This window comes from Schistocerca cancellata, chromosome 2, assembly GCF_023864275.1.
Source record: "Schistocerca cancellata isolate TAMUIC-IGC-003103 chromosome 2, iqSchCanc2.1, whole genome shotgun sequence".
Classification (NCBI taxonomy): Eukaryota; Metazoa; Arthropoda; class Insecta; order Orthoptera; family Acrididae; genus Schistocerca; species Schistocerca cancellata.
Window position 1 is genome coordinate 930,439,500 of NC_064627.1, and position 15,206 is coordinate 930,454,705.

At 42.8% G+C, this 15,206-nt stretch overlaps 1 protein-coding gene across 1 annotated transcript in view; it reads right to left on the bottom strand.

Annotated features, from left to right (window-relative positions):
* Nucleotides 1-15,206, bottom strand: part of LOC126162888 (transcription factor Dp-1) — a 235,072-nt gene that overhangs the window by 140,395 nt on the left and 79,471 nt on the right. The window contains exons 4-5 of the mRNA XM_049919688.1: nucleotides 237-355; nucleotides 10-146 (exon numbers count right to left, since the gene is read on the bottom strand). Of these exons, the coding sequence (XP_049775645.1) occupies nucleotides 10-146; nucleotides 237-355 (256 nt within the window). The remainder of the gene's footprint in view (nucleotides 1-9; nucleotides 147-236; nucleotides 356-15,206) is intronic.

Genomic DNA, 15,206 nt, shown 5'->3' on the forward strand with positions numbered 1-15,206 from the left:
GTAACTTACTACTCTGGCATAAATTCATTCTCCATTTCTTGACGTTTTCGAGATCCACTGTGATCAAGGATTGGAGAGATGTAGTTCTTTGGCGGATTTGTTGGCAGAACATGCTGTGCAGCTATTCGCTGAGAAGTACTTAAAACCTGCAGTAATAATCAAAATAAACAGCTAAAAAATATCAAAAAGTCTACGCTACATCCACATTAGCATGGAGAAAAAAGCACTTCACTCACCATTGGATTAGAAGCTAAATGTATTGTCTTTGGCAGAAGAGTAGGCTCTGATGATTTCAATGTTTGAACTTTCATGGAACCAGATGACTGAACAGGTATGGTTACAATGTGTGAAGACCCTTCAAATAAAACAATTTTGAATTAAAAAGTAATAAGAATGAGAACATGGTTATAAACACACAGAAAAATTATTTGAGACAATATAAAGGGCACTATCCTCAATTCTTACCTGTACATAAAATTATCTTAATGTGCTACAAAACATGAGTAAACAGCATAAAGTTTTCAAGAGGATTTTGCCACTACTCACAGGAGGCAATTACAGTTACCTATAAACTACCTGACAGTATGCTACTAGATCTTGCACTCACTAATAGACAATGTATTTCAGTGACTAGAAAAGTTTAACTTCATATACTGTATATAAACTTCCACAAGTAAGTGAAATAGAAAGAACTATTTCCTTCACCGAGGAAATCAATTCTTGTGTATACGTAAGTACGTGATGAAAAATGAAGAAAATAAGACTAAAGGCAAATATTTAGTCAAGTGATTACACAAATTGTACTTCTTGCAAACTCATACTAACTGCTAAATTCTCAAATGTGGTTAGGACACCAATATTGAACAATAAAGACATTAAGCATGTCAACACAGGCAGGAATGGAGCAATAATGGCAAACAAATCTATTCAAAATTAGCAGAAGGCTATTTATGTCTTTTACACTAAAATGAACTCACTGGATGGCAGCCCATCACCATATTTCATTTCAGACAGACAGAATTTTAAGAACTGTGACCATAATGAGCCAAGATCACACAACAGCCTTGTAAACAACCTTTGATTACATAAAGACTCCATAGAGTGGGAACAGGTATGTCCTAATGCACAACTTTCCAGCTAAAAATGTTAGCCTCCCATCTTTGGCAATACTTTTTACAAGTACGAAATCATGATTATTACGTCTATGAGGGAATACAAAGATGTAAATGAAGCATTCCACAGTGTACAATATAGCACTTTAGTTGTCGCACAAGAAATAATTTTTTCCCTCACCAACAGGGGTGGGGATGGGGGAACTGAAGAGTCTCCGTTGATGAACAGTGTAAGCCTATTCTTATTTAAGACTACTTCCAGTGACACTAGTTACATTTTGCTGTATAGTCTTACATTATTTTCTTTTGAGAGGCTTTCAATTCTACTTACTGGAATTTAAACCAGTGTCTAAACTTCTCTTTCCAAATGGTGCATGGCACCTGGGCACACTGCTTTATCCACTGATTCCAAAATTGAAACTATCTATCTGCTTCCACAAGCAGCAGCAGCAGCACATGGTCATGGCCAGCAGTGGATGCAAAACTGCTGGACATACACAAGTCTCCTGCTGCCACATCATGTCATGATGCATGCTCCCATGATCTCCAGAGTGGGATAAAGTGGCCCTTACAGTGACAGCAGGTCAGTCTAGCATTCCGTATGTATGATTACCACATACAAGCCAGCTTCCTCCTTGCTGACAAGCTGTAGACTTGATTTTTGTTATGTGTTTGATATAACATTTTATTTCAAATCATTTTTCCACGAGTTATGTATCTTTGACTGTTGGCAGAGTCATATTCCAAAGGTGTTCATGCTTGTAATTCAATCACTGTTGTCCTTTTTGTTCCATTCACTGACCATTAGAAGACATAAAGCACAATCACCATTATAAGAACCCCACTTCAGGGATATATTTTGCTCAGGGCTTACCTCAGCATTATAGCTTATTGAGTGGTCAGTTAAAATATACTTTAAATGCAAACATTTTAGGTTACGCTTTACCACGACTGTTATTGGCATTAAATGAAACACCAAGTTTACTGTTACCAGTCACTGTTTGTTTATCTCCACGATTTTAAACCTCCATCATCAGGTGGATTTACATTTGATACTATGACATTTGTGTGTGTGTGTTGATTTATGATTTTTTGGAGGAACTTGTGGCATTGTCTACTGGAGAAACAAAACACTATTTCAGAACATGGTTTTGAGTTTCTTTTGACAAAAAAATTAAACGTATATCTAACACTAAACATAAAATAAGTAAAATAGACAGGGTGTCTACGTGGACAAGGAAAAAAAATTCCCGGATTTTCCCCGGATTTCCCGATTAAAAACACACTTTCTCCCGGATGACAGTATATTTTCCCCTATCACTCCTTTGATTGGTTATGGTTTTGTACACGGGCGTAAAATTTCCCGGCACTTTAGAAAACGAAACTCAGAGAAAAAAACACGTTTTGGAAATATCTTTGATGTGCAGAAACATGTACGCTGCGTATTTTCGTATTACGAAAACATACATTAGAAAATCCACCAAACACCACATGTTACTTTCCGAACCACTGAAACCGAGACTTCGACGCGCTTTTGTAAGCCGTTTGTAACTCATGTCACGTGATCTCGCCAGCCGATGACAGAGGATATTCAGAGCATAGGACACGTGATGTAGTCAACCAATAGCAACATCAGTGTTAAGTAGCGCGCCAAACAGGGAAAGTTAATAGTTTAAATTAATATACACAGTGTTGTTACAAGAAAAGCAAAGCTTTCACATAAAATATTGGTCTCAAGCTGCAAGAGAAGCTAAGCTTTCGCATATACTGTTGATCTTTTTTGCGCATGTTACACTTTAAGAGATATCATACAAATGTGCCTGTAAAATTTTTAATAATGACATAAATGTCTGATCTTCAGGGTTCGAAATGCTTCTAAATGGCTCGTCATCAGACACCTGCTTTTTAAATGAGAGTCAAACGCTTTGTGATTTAATAAATTCACGGTCCATTCTTGTACGTAGTTCAACTTACGTAAAAGGATATTTACTTTGAAAGTAACGCTTTTCAAACCACCAATCTTAATATTTTCCCGCGACCTGTTACAAATAGGTTCGTTTCAGCAGTTGCCAGAGAGCTCAGGTAACAGGCGACACCGCGCTTGGGTAGATATCATGACGTAGGAAGCCCGTATGTACGTATGTGTAAAAGATCATCAATGAAAGATGATACTGCAAGAGCATCGGAATTTCGTGAACCATATTAAAATGTGCACATTTAAAGTGCATACTTAAAGGCACACTCGTATGTCCAGATTCCCAATGAAGTACCGTAGACCCCGACCTAATATTAAGCTTTTAAGTGTGGTTTTCAGGATGTAAATTTTCTTGGAGCACCAGTACTGTATTATATCATGTTTGGTTCTTTATTATGGCATAATGCCATACGTGCTAGAAAATGAAAACGTGCACTTGAAATGCAGCGAACAGTTGAAACTACCCAGTACCCAGAATTAAACATTTCGTTTCAGATACATTGACTGCCTCTGCGGAAAAGATTAGCAAAAGTCAAATTTCTTTAGCAAACCGACAAAGATAACTTCATTGTTCCGCAAGGCGATTAATGCTTGACTGTCAGAAAGGTGGAAATAAAATAAAATCTGAAACTAATGACATTTCAGCCTTTAGTAATTATGTGAATGTTTTAATTCACTTGATAGCTCCCGGCCACGGATATCCGTTTTGTTTTCATTTGGTGTGAGAGTAAACGAAGGGGAAACAGCAAAATCACTGAACGTAAACACGGGTCACGTGGAGACTACCCAATATAGCTCAGATTGCTCTGCGCATAAAATGGTTCAAATGGCTCTGAGCACTATGGGACTTAACATCTATGGTCATCAGTCCCCTAGAACTTAGAACTACTTAAACCTAACTAACCTAAGGACATCACACAACACCCAGTCTTCGCATCAGCCCCGGATCTACGACATTTGCGAACCGGGTCAATACTAAAAAAAAATCGAATTTTCAAAATATGTTCATCTTGTAGCGCACATCTCTCTGAAAAGTCTGAAACATAAAACGTATGTATTCGAGGAAATGTAAGACATATTATTTGGTCTTAAGTATGCCCAAATGCAGTTCCATGCCTCTTCATAAAGCATTTTCCTGCTGCACGTCCAAACTATATTCAGGAGAGTGGATACTGAAATGTCCTGTGGTGCCTCTCCTGCTTCCAGTCGGCCGGTTTGGCAGCCTGCCTCTCTTAAAAAAAAATCTCGCAATTAATAGCGGATGGGATTATTTGTAATCGAGAGAACAAGAACTCTTCGGAAAATCTGAACTCTTCATTGCCCATTAGTTAATAACTTGCCGTTTTGTGTGTCATAAAATTAAATATAGGATAAATAAAACCAGTACCGACAAGAGATAAGCAAGAAATTACACATTTCTTCAAACCTTAGCTCCTAGCATTTTTTTCTCTCTAATCTTGCTACAGCTTTACATGGCGTGTTTTCCTTTCTGTGAAAGAATGTTTTACCTCATCAAAGTTTGTCAAACGTTTTGCTACATGGAAAATCGAAATGTAGTTATCTAATACTGAAAAAGCTGTTAATAAATATAATACCCAAGGCTGGTGTGGTTTCTCGATCTGATTACGTTTATTTTGTCACTGTCTGCTAGATAAAACAAAATAGGCCTTTCTAATACGGCAGCAATTTTATAACACACCAAATAAACGAGACTGTTTTGGCACAAATGGTCATTTTTATAACACGACAGAATATAATCCAATAAGTATCAATATCAAATGCCTATTTGGCCTACTACAAGCAAAAAGCTTTATGTTAGTAAACAGTTTCACGTTTCAATCATATGCACCAGCTTCTCTAGCATGACATCGAAAACTAGTATTACGAAATTTTTATATAAATTTGGAATCGTCTTATTCTTCCATAATTTGTGTGATGTCCTCGTTTCATCTCCGTCCTCGTTCTAACAAACAATTCTGTCATTACCAATTCTGTAGCTATTGCTGCCACTGTCAAAATTTGTTCGCCGATTAACTTCACTAACCCTGCCAGAATCACTGGTTTAGTTCTCCCGCAATTATTCTCCGGTTAGGCGTTGTTACGTGTTCGTACAACACGTTTTCCGCGTTACTTCCATAATAGAACTTAAGCGGCTGGTAGCCGGGGACTGTACTACTGGTCCTTCCTAGTGTAGCGATCTGGCCAAACATTTTCTGTCAAAACTTCATTTTCTTGGACACACCGAGAAGATAATACATAATCTTTCTCACCTTGTTATTCCTGTCAGTCGTTTATTTCCATTCTGATAGTATGAATCTATGGATTTCGCTAGTAATTATAACAACGCTGATCATTCCCACACCCAATCAGCCACATAATCAGACAGCGATTGCCATTCATCCATTCGGCTTTACTCCACTCAGCTCGTATAGCCCCGTCCCCTTTTGTCTGTGGAAAGTTTATTTCTAGATGCGACGAGGATTCTCCTGACAGAGACATCACGTACACTATGCATGCATTCAAAATTCAGCTTATGAATCATTCAGAAATCAACTTAAAATGTGTTCAAATACCAACAGAGGAGCGTTTCAATATCATATGACTAATTGATAGGCAGATGTGCGCTGGATGCTAGGTGCTTTGTGAAACAAGTTTTTTTCCTCTCAAGAATATGAATTAGGCGCCCCCTTTTCCCAGAAGTATCTAGCTGCTTGCACAGCCAACAGCCACATTCCATTTGACAGAAGTGGGAGAATCTACTACTCAAACGTGACTGTACTGCGCATGCGCATAAGCCCGCGCGTTAACTGCTAAAACAAATCGAATGTTAACAGTTGCGACTTCACGCTCATTGGAGGCAATTTGTTGTTATGAAGCACTGCATAGTCTTCCTAAAGCCTTTGACAAATTTTCAATCGGCAGACGCTTGCATGAGCACTTGTGTCGTCGTTGTATATGGCGCATTTCCTTTGCAATTTAAGTTATTTTCGTTTTTTTTTTCTCTAGTTTATGTTTTATTGTTGAAGTATTATTCTGCAGTAGCGGGATACAGTAATATCCTTTGTTAGTGTGTCGGTTCTTACTAGTCAAAATTACAAAAATTTAACTGAAAACTAAAACAATGAAAAATTCCCGGAATTCTAAAAATATCCCGGGTTTTTCCCGGTTTTTTCCCAGATGAAAAAAATCCCGGGTTTTTCCCGGATCTCCCGGTTGTCCCGGGTCGTAGACACCCTGAATAGAATACCTCCAGTGGTCACAGGTTCCTTTCCCTGTCTTAACACATTACATGTATACTGTCATATTTTGTAAACAAATATGGCATCTGCAAACTATTGGGTGCAAAGATCATATAGCGGAAGAGAAAACATTATCGCAAAGTAAAAGGATACACATTATAAAAACATTATTACAGAATAATTATTTTTAAAAAGGATTTGGAGGTGTTTGTTCTGAGGTATCTAATACATACATTGGAATAAATACTTCAGGTGGTATATAACTCAATTCTGACAAGTTAAAATAGCTTAAACTTTGTACTAGTTCATACAATCGGATGACATGTTACACACTTTAAGTACAATAACCGTATAGGCTACAGCGGTAAAATTATACATAAATAACAATTTTGATTGGGATTAATAGATACATATGAAAGGCTGGAGGCAGAAGGAGAGGGGTAGGAAGAGAAAGAGAAAGTGAGAGGGTGGAAAGAGTGATTGTATGAGAGCAAACTTTACTTGGCAAGGGGTCTTAAGTTAATATCTGTTACATGTAATAACTGCCTAAAGGCTGAGGTAATACATTGGTTAATGCTTTAAAATATACTGATGGATGTACAATCTGTGCCAGTAGTTGTGTACATACCGTTTCAGGCTGCATCAAACCAGTCTCGGGACTGAAGACCACAACAACAACAACAGTTTCAGGCTGACAAGGGGTACAAGCTGTTGGTGTGATGACATATATGTAAATGAGGTCAATCTTTTGTACTCTTGGTAGCTGTCATGGTAACATAACTAAATATTTATAGTTTTTTTAGGGGCGCAAAACTTCTATGGTCATTAGCGCCCAGCCCGTGACTTAAGACAGTAAAAAACCGAAATTGAAAACCAGCAGCAATGGGAACAAAGTCATAAAATTGGAGAAACTAAAAGTAGAAAGAATGCTTAAAAATCCACTACAGAAAGGGGGTGGTTGTCCCCAAAAAAAAGCTTCAAATGACTGACGTCATTTCACTGTCACTAATAAACTGCAGAACGCGGTCGGCTGAGCGCGTGTCATCTGCTAAAATCGACGATAGATCAGGCGATAGCTGTAGACGGGAGCGTAACGGATTAAAATAGGGGCATTCAATTAAAAGGTGTCTTACCGTCCACAGCTGAGAGCAGTGGGGACAGTGTGGGGGAGGATCGCCGCTTAAAAGATGTCGATGGCTAAAAAGACAGTGCCCTATCCGGAGTCTAGCTAAAATTACCTCCTCCCGACGACGCGTTCGGGAGGAAGAGGTCCAAGCGCAAGGAAGGGCTTTCACTTCCCGCAATTTATTACGGGGAAGTGTTGACCAATGCGCATGCCATAAATGAGCAACTTTGCGACATAAACCGCTCTGTAGATCGGTGAAGGGAAGCGACTGAATAGCTGGACGGGAAGCCGAAAGCGATTTGGGGTGTCGTCAACAATATAGGCACTCCCTACACCTAACGATGTTTTCGAGCCGTCGGTGTAAATAAATGTGGCGTCCATCATTTGTGCACATAGAGCAGCAAATGCCCGACGATAAACAAGTGTAGGGGTACCATCCTTGGGAAATTGACAAAGGTCACGGAGCAGGCAGATCCGGGGACGGAACCAAGGCGGTGCTGTACCCCAAGTTGTCAAGGTTTTAGGAAAGCGGAAGGAAAGAGAATGGAGCAGTTGACGGAAGCGGACTCCCGGGGGTAGTAGGGAGGAAGAGCGGCCTGCATACCCTACATCAAAGGAAGCGTCGAAAAAAAGGTCATGGGCTGGATTAGCAGGCATGGAAGACAGATGGCTAGCATAACGACTCAGGAGGACTGCTCGCCGATTGGACAGCGGAGGTTCAGCAGTCTCAGCATAAAGGCTTTCCACAGGGCTGGTGTAAAAAGCTCCAGACACTAAACGTAATCCACGGTGGTGGATAGAGTCGAGACGCCGAAGAATAGACGGCCGAGCAGAGGAGTAGACTATGCTTCCATAATCCAATTTCGAGCGCACTAAGGCGCGATAGAGGCGGAGAAGGACCACTCGGTCCGCTCCCCAGGAGGTACCATTCAGGACACTGAGGGTGTTGAGGGATCACAGACAGCGAGCCAAAAGATAGGAAACGTGGGAGGGCCAGCACAGTTTTCTGTCAAACATAAGACGCAAGAATTTAGCGATGTCTGGAAACAGAAGGTTGACAGGTCTTAGATGTAAGGAGGGTGGAAGAAACTCCTTGCGTCGCCAAAAATTAACACAAACGGTCTTACTGGGAGAAAAAACGGAAGCCGGTTTCGATGCTCCAAGAGTGGAGGCCATCGAGACATCCTTGAAGACGTCGTTCAAGAAGGCTGGTCCGTTCAGAGCTGTAGAAGATCGTAAAATCGTCCACAAAGAGGGAGCCCGAGACATCAGGAAGGAGACAATCCATAATTAGATTTATGGCGATGGCAAACAGTACAACACTCAGCACGGATCCCTGGGCTACCCCGTTTTCTTGGGAGAAAGTACGGGAGAGAGTAGTGTTCACCCGCACCCTAAAAGTGCGCTCTCCCATAAATTTGCGAAGAAAAAGGGGCAGCCGGCCTCGAAAGCCCCAAGAGAACAGTGTGCGGAGGATGCCTGTCCTCCAACAGGTATCGTATGCTCTCTCCAGATCAAAAAATATTGCTACCGTTTGGCGTTTCCGGAGAAAATTGTTCATGATATAAGTGGAGAGAGCAACAAGATGGTCAACTGCAGAACGATGCTTCCGAAATCTGCATTGGGCTGGTGTTAAAAGACTGCGGGATTCCAGCCACCAAGCTAAACGGTAATTCACCATACGCTCCAAAACCTTACAGACACTACTCGTGAGAGAAATGGGGTGATAGCTAGAGGGGAGATGTTTGTCCTTTCCAGGTTTCGGAACGGGAACGACAACAGCTTCCCGCCACCGTCTGGGAAAGGTACTGTCGGTCCAAATTCGATTATAAAGGCGAAGGAGGTAACGCATACTATGGGTTGATAAATGCAGCAACATTTGGATGTGGATACCATCCGGTCCTGGGGCGGAGGAGCGAGAAGAAGAGAGGGCATGTTGGAGTTCCCGCATGGAGAAAACAGTATTGTAGCTTTCGTGATTTTGAGAGGAGAAAGCAAGATGTCGCACTTCCGCTGCACGTTTCTTCGGGAGAAACGCTGGCGGGTAATTTGAAGAGCTCGAAATCTCAGCAAAGTGCTGACCCAATGAGTTAGAAATTGCGACGCGGTCCACTAAGGTATCATGCGCGACAGTGAGCCCAGAGACCGGGGAGAAACTAGGCGCGCCTGAGAACCGTCGAAGCTGACTCCAAACTTCCGAGGAGGGAGTGAAGGTGTTAAATGAGCTAATAAAGAATTTCCAGCTTGCCTTCTTGCTATTGCGGATGATGCGACGGCATCGCGCACGGAGCTGCTTATAGCGGATACAGTTGGCCAAAGTAGGATGGTGACGGAAAATGCGAAGAGCACGTCGCCGCTCACGTATTGCGTCACGGCATGCCTCGTTCCACCAAGGAACTGGGGGGCACCGGGGCAATTCGGAGGTGCGTGGTATTGAACGTTCCGCAGCTGTAAGAATAACATCGGTAAGATGTGTGACCTCATCGTCGACGCTGGGAAAGCGACGGTCATCGAATGTCGCTGGAGACGAAAAAAGTGTCCAATCGGCTTGGGCAAATTTCCAGCGTCGCGAGCGCATAGATGGCAGTGGAGGCTGCAGTCTAAGGACACATGGAAAATGGTCACTCGAGTGTGTATCATCAAGGGCGAACCATTCGAAGCGCCGAGCTAGCGGAACAGTACCGACCACAAGGTCCAAATGAAATAAATTTGTCGTGGAGGCAGATCAAAATGTAGGGATCCCAGTGTTGAGGCAAACTAGATCCGCTTGGTGGAAGACGTCTAGCAAAAGAGAGCCACTTGGACAAGGATGTGGAGATCCCCAAAGCGGGTGGTGTGCATTGAAGTCCCCAACCAGCAAATAGGGGGGGTGGAAGCTGACCAAGAAGATGAAGGAGATTAGCTCGTGCCATTGGTGTGGATGATGGAATGTATACAGTACAAAGAGAGAACGTATATCCAGAAAGGGAAAGACTGACGGTGACAGCTTGGAAGGAACTGTTTAAGGGGATTGGGTGATAATGGAGAGTATCATGGAGAAGAATCATGAGTCCTCCATGGGCTGGAGTGCCTTCAACAGAGGGGAGGTCATATCGGACGGACTGAAAATGAGGGAGAACAAAGCGGTCATGGAGACGCAGCTTTGTTTCCTGAAGACAGAAGATGACCGGCGAGTAGGATCGTAAGAGGACCGACAATTCATCCCGATTGGCTCGAATGCCGCGGATATTCCAGTGGATAATGGACATAGGGTGAACAGAAAATGGAGGAATGTGACCAAGGGTGCTGTCAACTCAACAACTGCTCAGAGCTTGCGACCGACAGCATGGAATGGCATTCAGCCGAAGGCAGAAGATCCTGATCCATAGGTTGGTCAGGAGCAGCCCCTGCCACCAGCGATCGGCCGGTTGACCGGCCACCAGCAGTGCGCCTCGGCGACACAGAAGACGGCCAAGGGCGATTTCCGCCAGGTGGTGCTGTAGATGGGACACGCCTTGGCGGAGAAGGAGAGGAACTGGGTTTCTTTGTAGCCTTCTTGGAAGTATGATGTTTAGATGAAGGAGGAACCGATGGTTGTGAAGTTGCGGTACGTAAAAACTCGTCACGAGAATGCTCTTTTTTCGAAGACTTGGCGTCTGACTTTTGGGCTCGAGATTTAGCAGAACCCGACGAAGGGTGAGCCATAGAGTGGGCAGGCGAAAGTGGTGAGGTTGAACGGGCGATCTTTGCGCTGGCCGATCTGACGACCGTGGTACTAAAGGTGAGGTCGCAAGTCTGCGTGGCCGCCTCCTTTGTTGGCCGAGGAGAAGCAAGGACAGTGCTATATTTTCCTGTCTGAGGCACGGTGGGCTGTCGACTGGCGAATACTTTCGAGCAGCAAAGGTCGACACCTTTTCCTTCACTCTTATTTCCTGGATGAGCTTTTCGTCCTTAAAAACGGGGCAATCTCGAGAGGATGCAGGGTGGTCACCCATACAGTTGATGCAGCAAGGGGATGGAGGTGGACAAACACCCTCATGGGCATCCTTGCCACACGTAACACATTTGGCCGGATTGGAACAGGACTGGCTGGTGTGATTGAACCGCTGACATCGATAGCAACGCGTAGGGTTTGGGACGTAAGGGCGAACCGAAATTATCTCATAGCCTGCTTTGATTTTCGATGGGAGTTGAACTTTGTCAAATGTCAAGAAGACAGTGCGGGTTGGAACGATGTTCGTGTCAACCCGTTTCATAACTCTATGAACAGCTGTTACGCCCTGGTCAGACAGGTAGTGCTGAATTTTTTCGTCAGACAATCCATCGAGGGAGCGTGTATAAATGACTCCACGTGAGGAATTTAAGGTACGGTGCGGTTCCACCCGGACAGGGAAGGTGTGGAGCAGAGAAGTACGCAGCAATTTTTGTGCCTGGAGGGCACTGTGTGTTTCTAACAGCAGGGTGCCATTCCGTAATCTGGAACAAGACTCTACAGGACCTGCAATTGCGTCGACACCTTTCTGAATAATGAAAGGGTTGACCGTGGAGAAGTCGTGACCTTCGTCAGACCGAGAAACAACAAGGAACTGTGGCAACGATGGAAGAATCGTCTGTGGCTGAGACTCAGTATACTTACGTTTGTGAGCAGACATAGTGGAAGGTGAGGAAACCATTACGGAAAAATCCCCCATGATTACCGGCGTCTCCGATGGCGCGCTCCTCCCTTGTGGGGGCCCTCTCTGAGGGCACTCCCGCCTTAGGTGATTGTTCACACCTCAGGTCACACCTCCCGACAAACGGACGGAGGGACCAATCGGCACTTTCGGAAGGTATCAGCTTGGGTAATCACCCCTCCCTGGGCCTGGCCGTTACCAGGGGGTACGTACGTGTCTTACCTGTCTACCCGGGGCGGGGAATTACGCGTTACCCCGTCACCGGCTACGCACAAAAGGCGTGGGTCGGCCTTCAGACACGCACAGGGAGGAAGAAAGAGAAAGGGAAAGGAAAGAAGAGAGGTCTCAAACGCCGCAGCGGAGAAAAGGGTAAAGAGAAGAGGTAAGGAAAAGAGAAGGACAAAGGAAGGAAGAAGACATAAAAGCAAGGAAGGCGAAGAATGCAGAACATTTACGAGCGTCCGTCTCCGGACGTAGGCACAAACCATACTCCCAGATGGGGAGAAAGGGAAGGAAAGAGCCAGAGGTGAGGGGAGGAGGGGCGAAGATAGGGATGGGGAAGGATGCGGAAAGGGAAGGTATGCAGCCCAGAAAGGAAGGAAGGCCACATTAGCTCGGGGTCCCGTGCTCGCTACGCACGTATCCACAAAAGAGTTGTGGACCCCCTGGGGGGAAATATTTATAGTAAACAGTAAGGTAGGTGTGTGTGTGTGTAATTTTAATAATGTAGATAGTTGCTGAAAACAGAGATGATACTATTGTAAATATTGTCATGGATTATTATTTCCCCATGCAGGTGGGTGGCTATAGCTGACGTGTGGTATTTTTCTTTCTTTCTTTTTTTTAGTACTGCCTTGTGTACTTTGAATCCAATCTCAAATGATCTGCCTGTCTGGCCTATGTAGAAGCAGTCACAGTCCAAACATTCAATTTTGTACACACTTGTGTGATGAAGTGGGTTTCGTGTGCTGATGTTGTGTGGTAATTTCTGTCCACTCTTGTTGTCTGTGGTAAAGGATATGCTTGTGCCTTTTTGTTCGAAGACATTGGCAACCTGATACGAAATGTTACCTAGAAAGGGGATTGTATGGAAGATGTTACTTCCTTTTTGTTTTTTGTGTTGCGATTGCTTTGCCATTATTGAGTGTTTTAGGGTGTCCACTATGGAGCTGCTACAACCATTTGCATTAGCTGTTTGTTTTATTATTCCAATTTATTGATCACATTTATCTTCAGAGCGTTGTAGGTGGGTAGCTCTATTGATCATGTACCGGAATGCTGCCATTTTATGGACTGTGGGGCGACAACAGGAGTTGTGGGCTGAAGTGTGTGTTGTGGTTGGCTTCCTATAAATTTCAAACTGATGTCTGTTATTCTTTATTCCAATGATAAGGTCTAAGAAATTAATACTGTCATCTGTTTGGTGTACAACTGTGAATTTTATGTTTTCATGGAAGTTGTTGAATAACTCACTGATGTCACCTTTAGCGCCTTTTTAAGATGATTGTATCAGTTACATATCTGTAGTAGTAAATGATATTTTTGAGGAGGTGGAGATTAGAATTCAGGATTTTGTCTTCTAAGTTACTTATAAATATTTCTGCTAGCAATCTGGAACGATTTGAGCCCACCGCCAGACCATCTATTTGTTTGTAGATTTTACTGTTAAATTTAAAATAGTTGTGTGGAAGTGTGAATTCCAGCAGGTCCATTAATTCAGTAATGTGAGTTGAAGGGATTATTATTATTTTTTTTTTTTTTTTGTAGTGTTGGATCTATTGACACAGAGGAATAAAGGTTTTGTATGACAAATGAGGCCAGTGTGGCTCCATCAGGTACCTCTATGTTTTTGACATGTTGTGTAAATTCTGTTGTGTTTTTAAGTGTTCTCTCATTATTGAATGTGTAAGCTTCTTTGAGAAATCTGAAGAACATTTTGTTGATTTTGAATATTGGGCTGTTTCTACAGTTCAGTATAGGCCTGATGGTGGTCCTATTTTTGTGATCTAAGGCAAGGTGCTTGTGGGCTCATTGTTACAATGTTTCTTGCTTCTTGGATGGCGAGTAGAAAGTTGGTATTGTTTGAAATGTGTAATCTCTTTTTTGTATTCTGGATGTTGGATCTTTATGTATTTCTATTATGTTGTTGGTTTGGAAGAAGTCTTAAGTTTTTCTACGTATGTTGCTCTGTTCATTACAGCAGTTGTTACCCTTGTCAGCTTTTACAATTATTGCATTATTCATGTTTAATTTAATCTTAATGGTATGTGTAAGGGCTGCTTCTCTTCTCTTGTATGCTGGGAATGGTTTTGCAATTTCCTTTTCAATGATTCATTAATTTTGTGGCAGATGGCTATTCTCTGTCATTTTGTTTCTTAAAGGCGATGGTTGAGATCTGTGTGACACTAGTGATGAGTGTTTCTTGGTTCCTTTGGTCCAGTGAAGGTTGGACGTTGTGTTTTAAACGTTTGTAGAGTAGTGCCTCTCCTTCTGCAGTGAAAATTATGTGTGTCTTGTCGAGGAAAGGTGTGTAGAATGTGTGTTTCCTTCGGCTCTTTTGGTTGGGTTGGGACGTAACTGTTGCTTTATAAGATTGGTAAGATTGGCTAGTTTTTTTCTTCTGTGTAGCTTTTGTTTTCTGTACCATGAACTCTGTGTACTTTCTGACTTTATGGTAATGGAATCTTATTTTAGTCTATGAAGCAACTTTCCCAACTGTAATTCTGCATTATAAAGCTGTACGTTGAACATTTGTTCTTTAATATGAAGTTCTTTCGGTTCATTTTTCACTCAAGAATTCGAGTGTTTTCCCCCCTGTGGCTCCAGGTTAGAATAGACCCGAGGTATTCCTGCCTGTCGTAAGAGGCGACTGAAAGGCATGTCTCACGTTTTGGCCTTTGTGATGGTCCCCTGTAGGGTTTGATCTCCATTTTTCAAAATTTTCCTGAAGAGCGAGCCAATTGGGGAAGGGCGCCTTACATGGTGCATCATGTCCATTATGCACTGAGACCTATTGCATCCTTTGTTGACGTGGATCTGCACTTCTGCTCATTCTCCAACTGTTGGGGGAGGTCATCCTCCTGGGCGCGTATTTTTCCATCT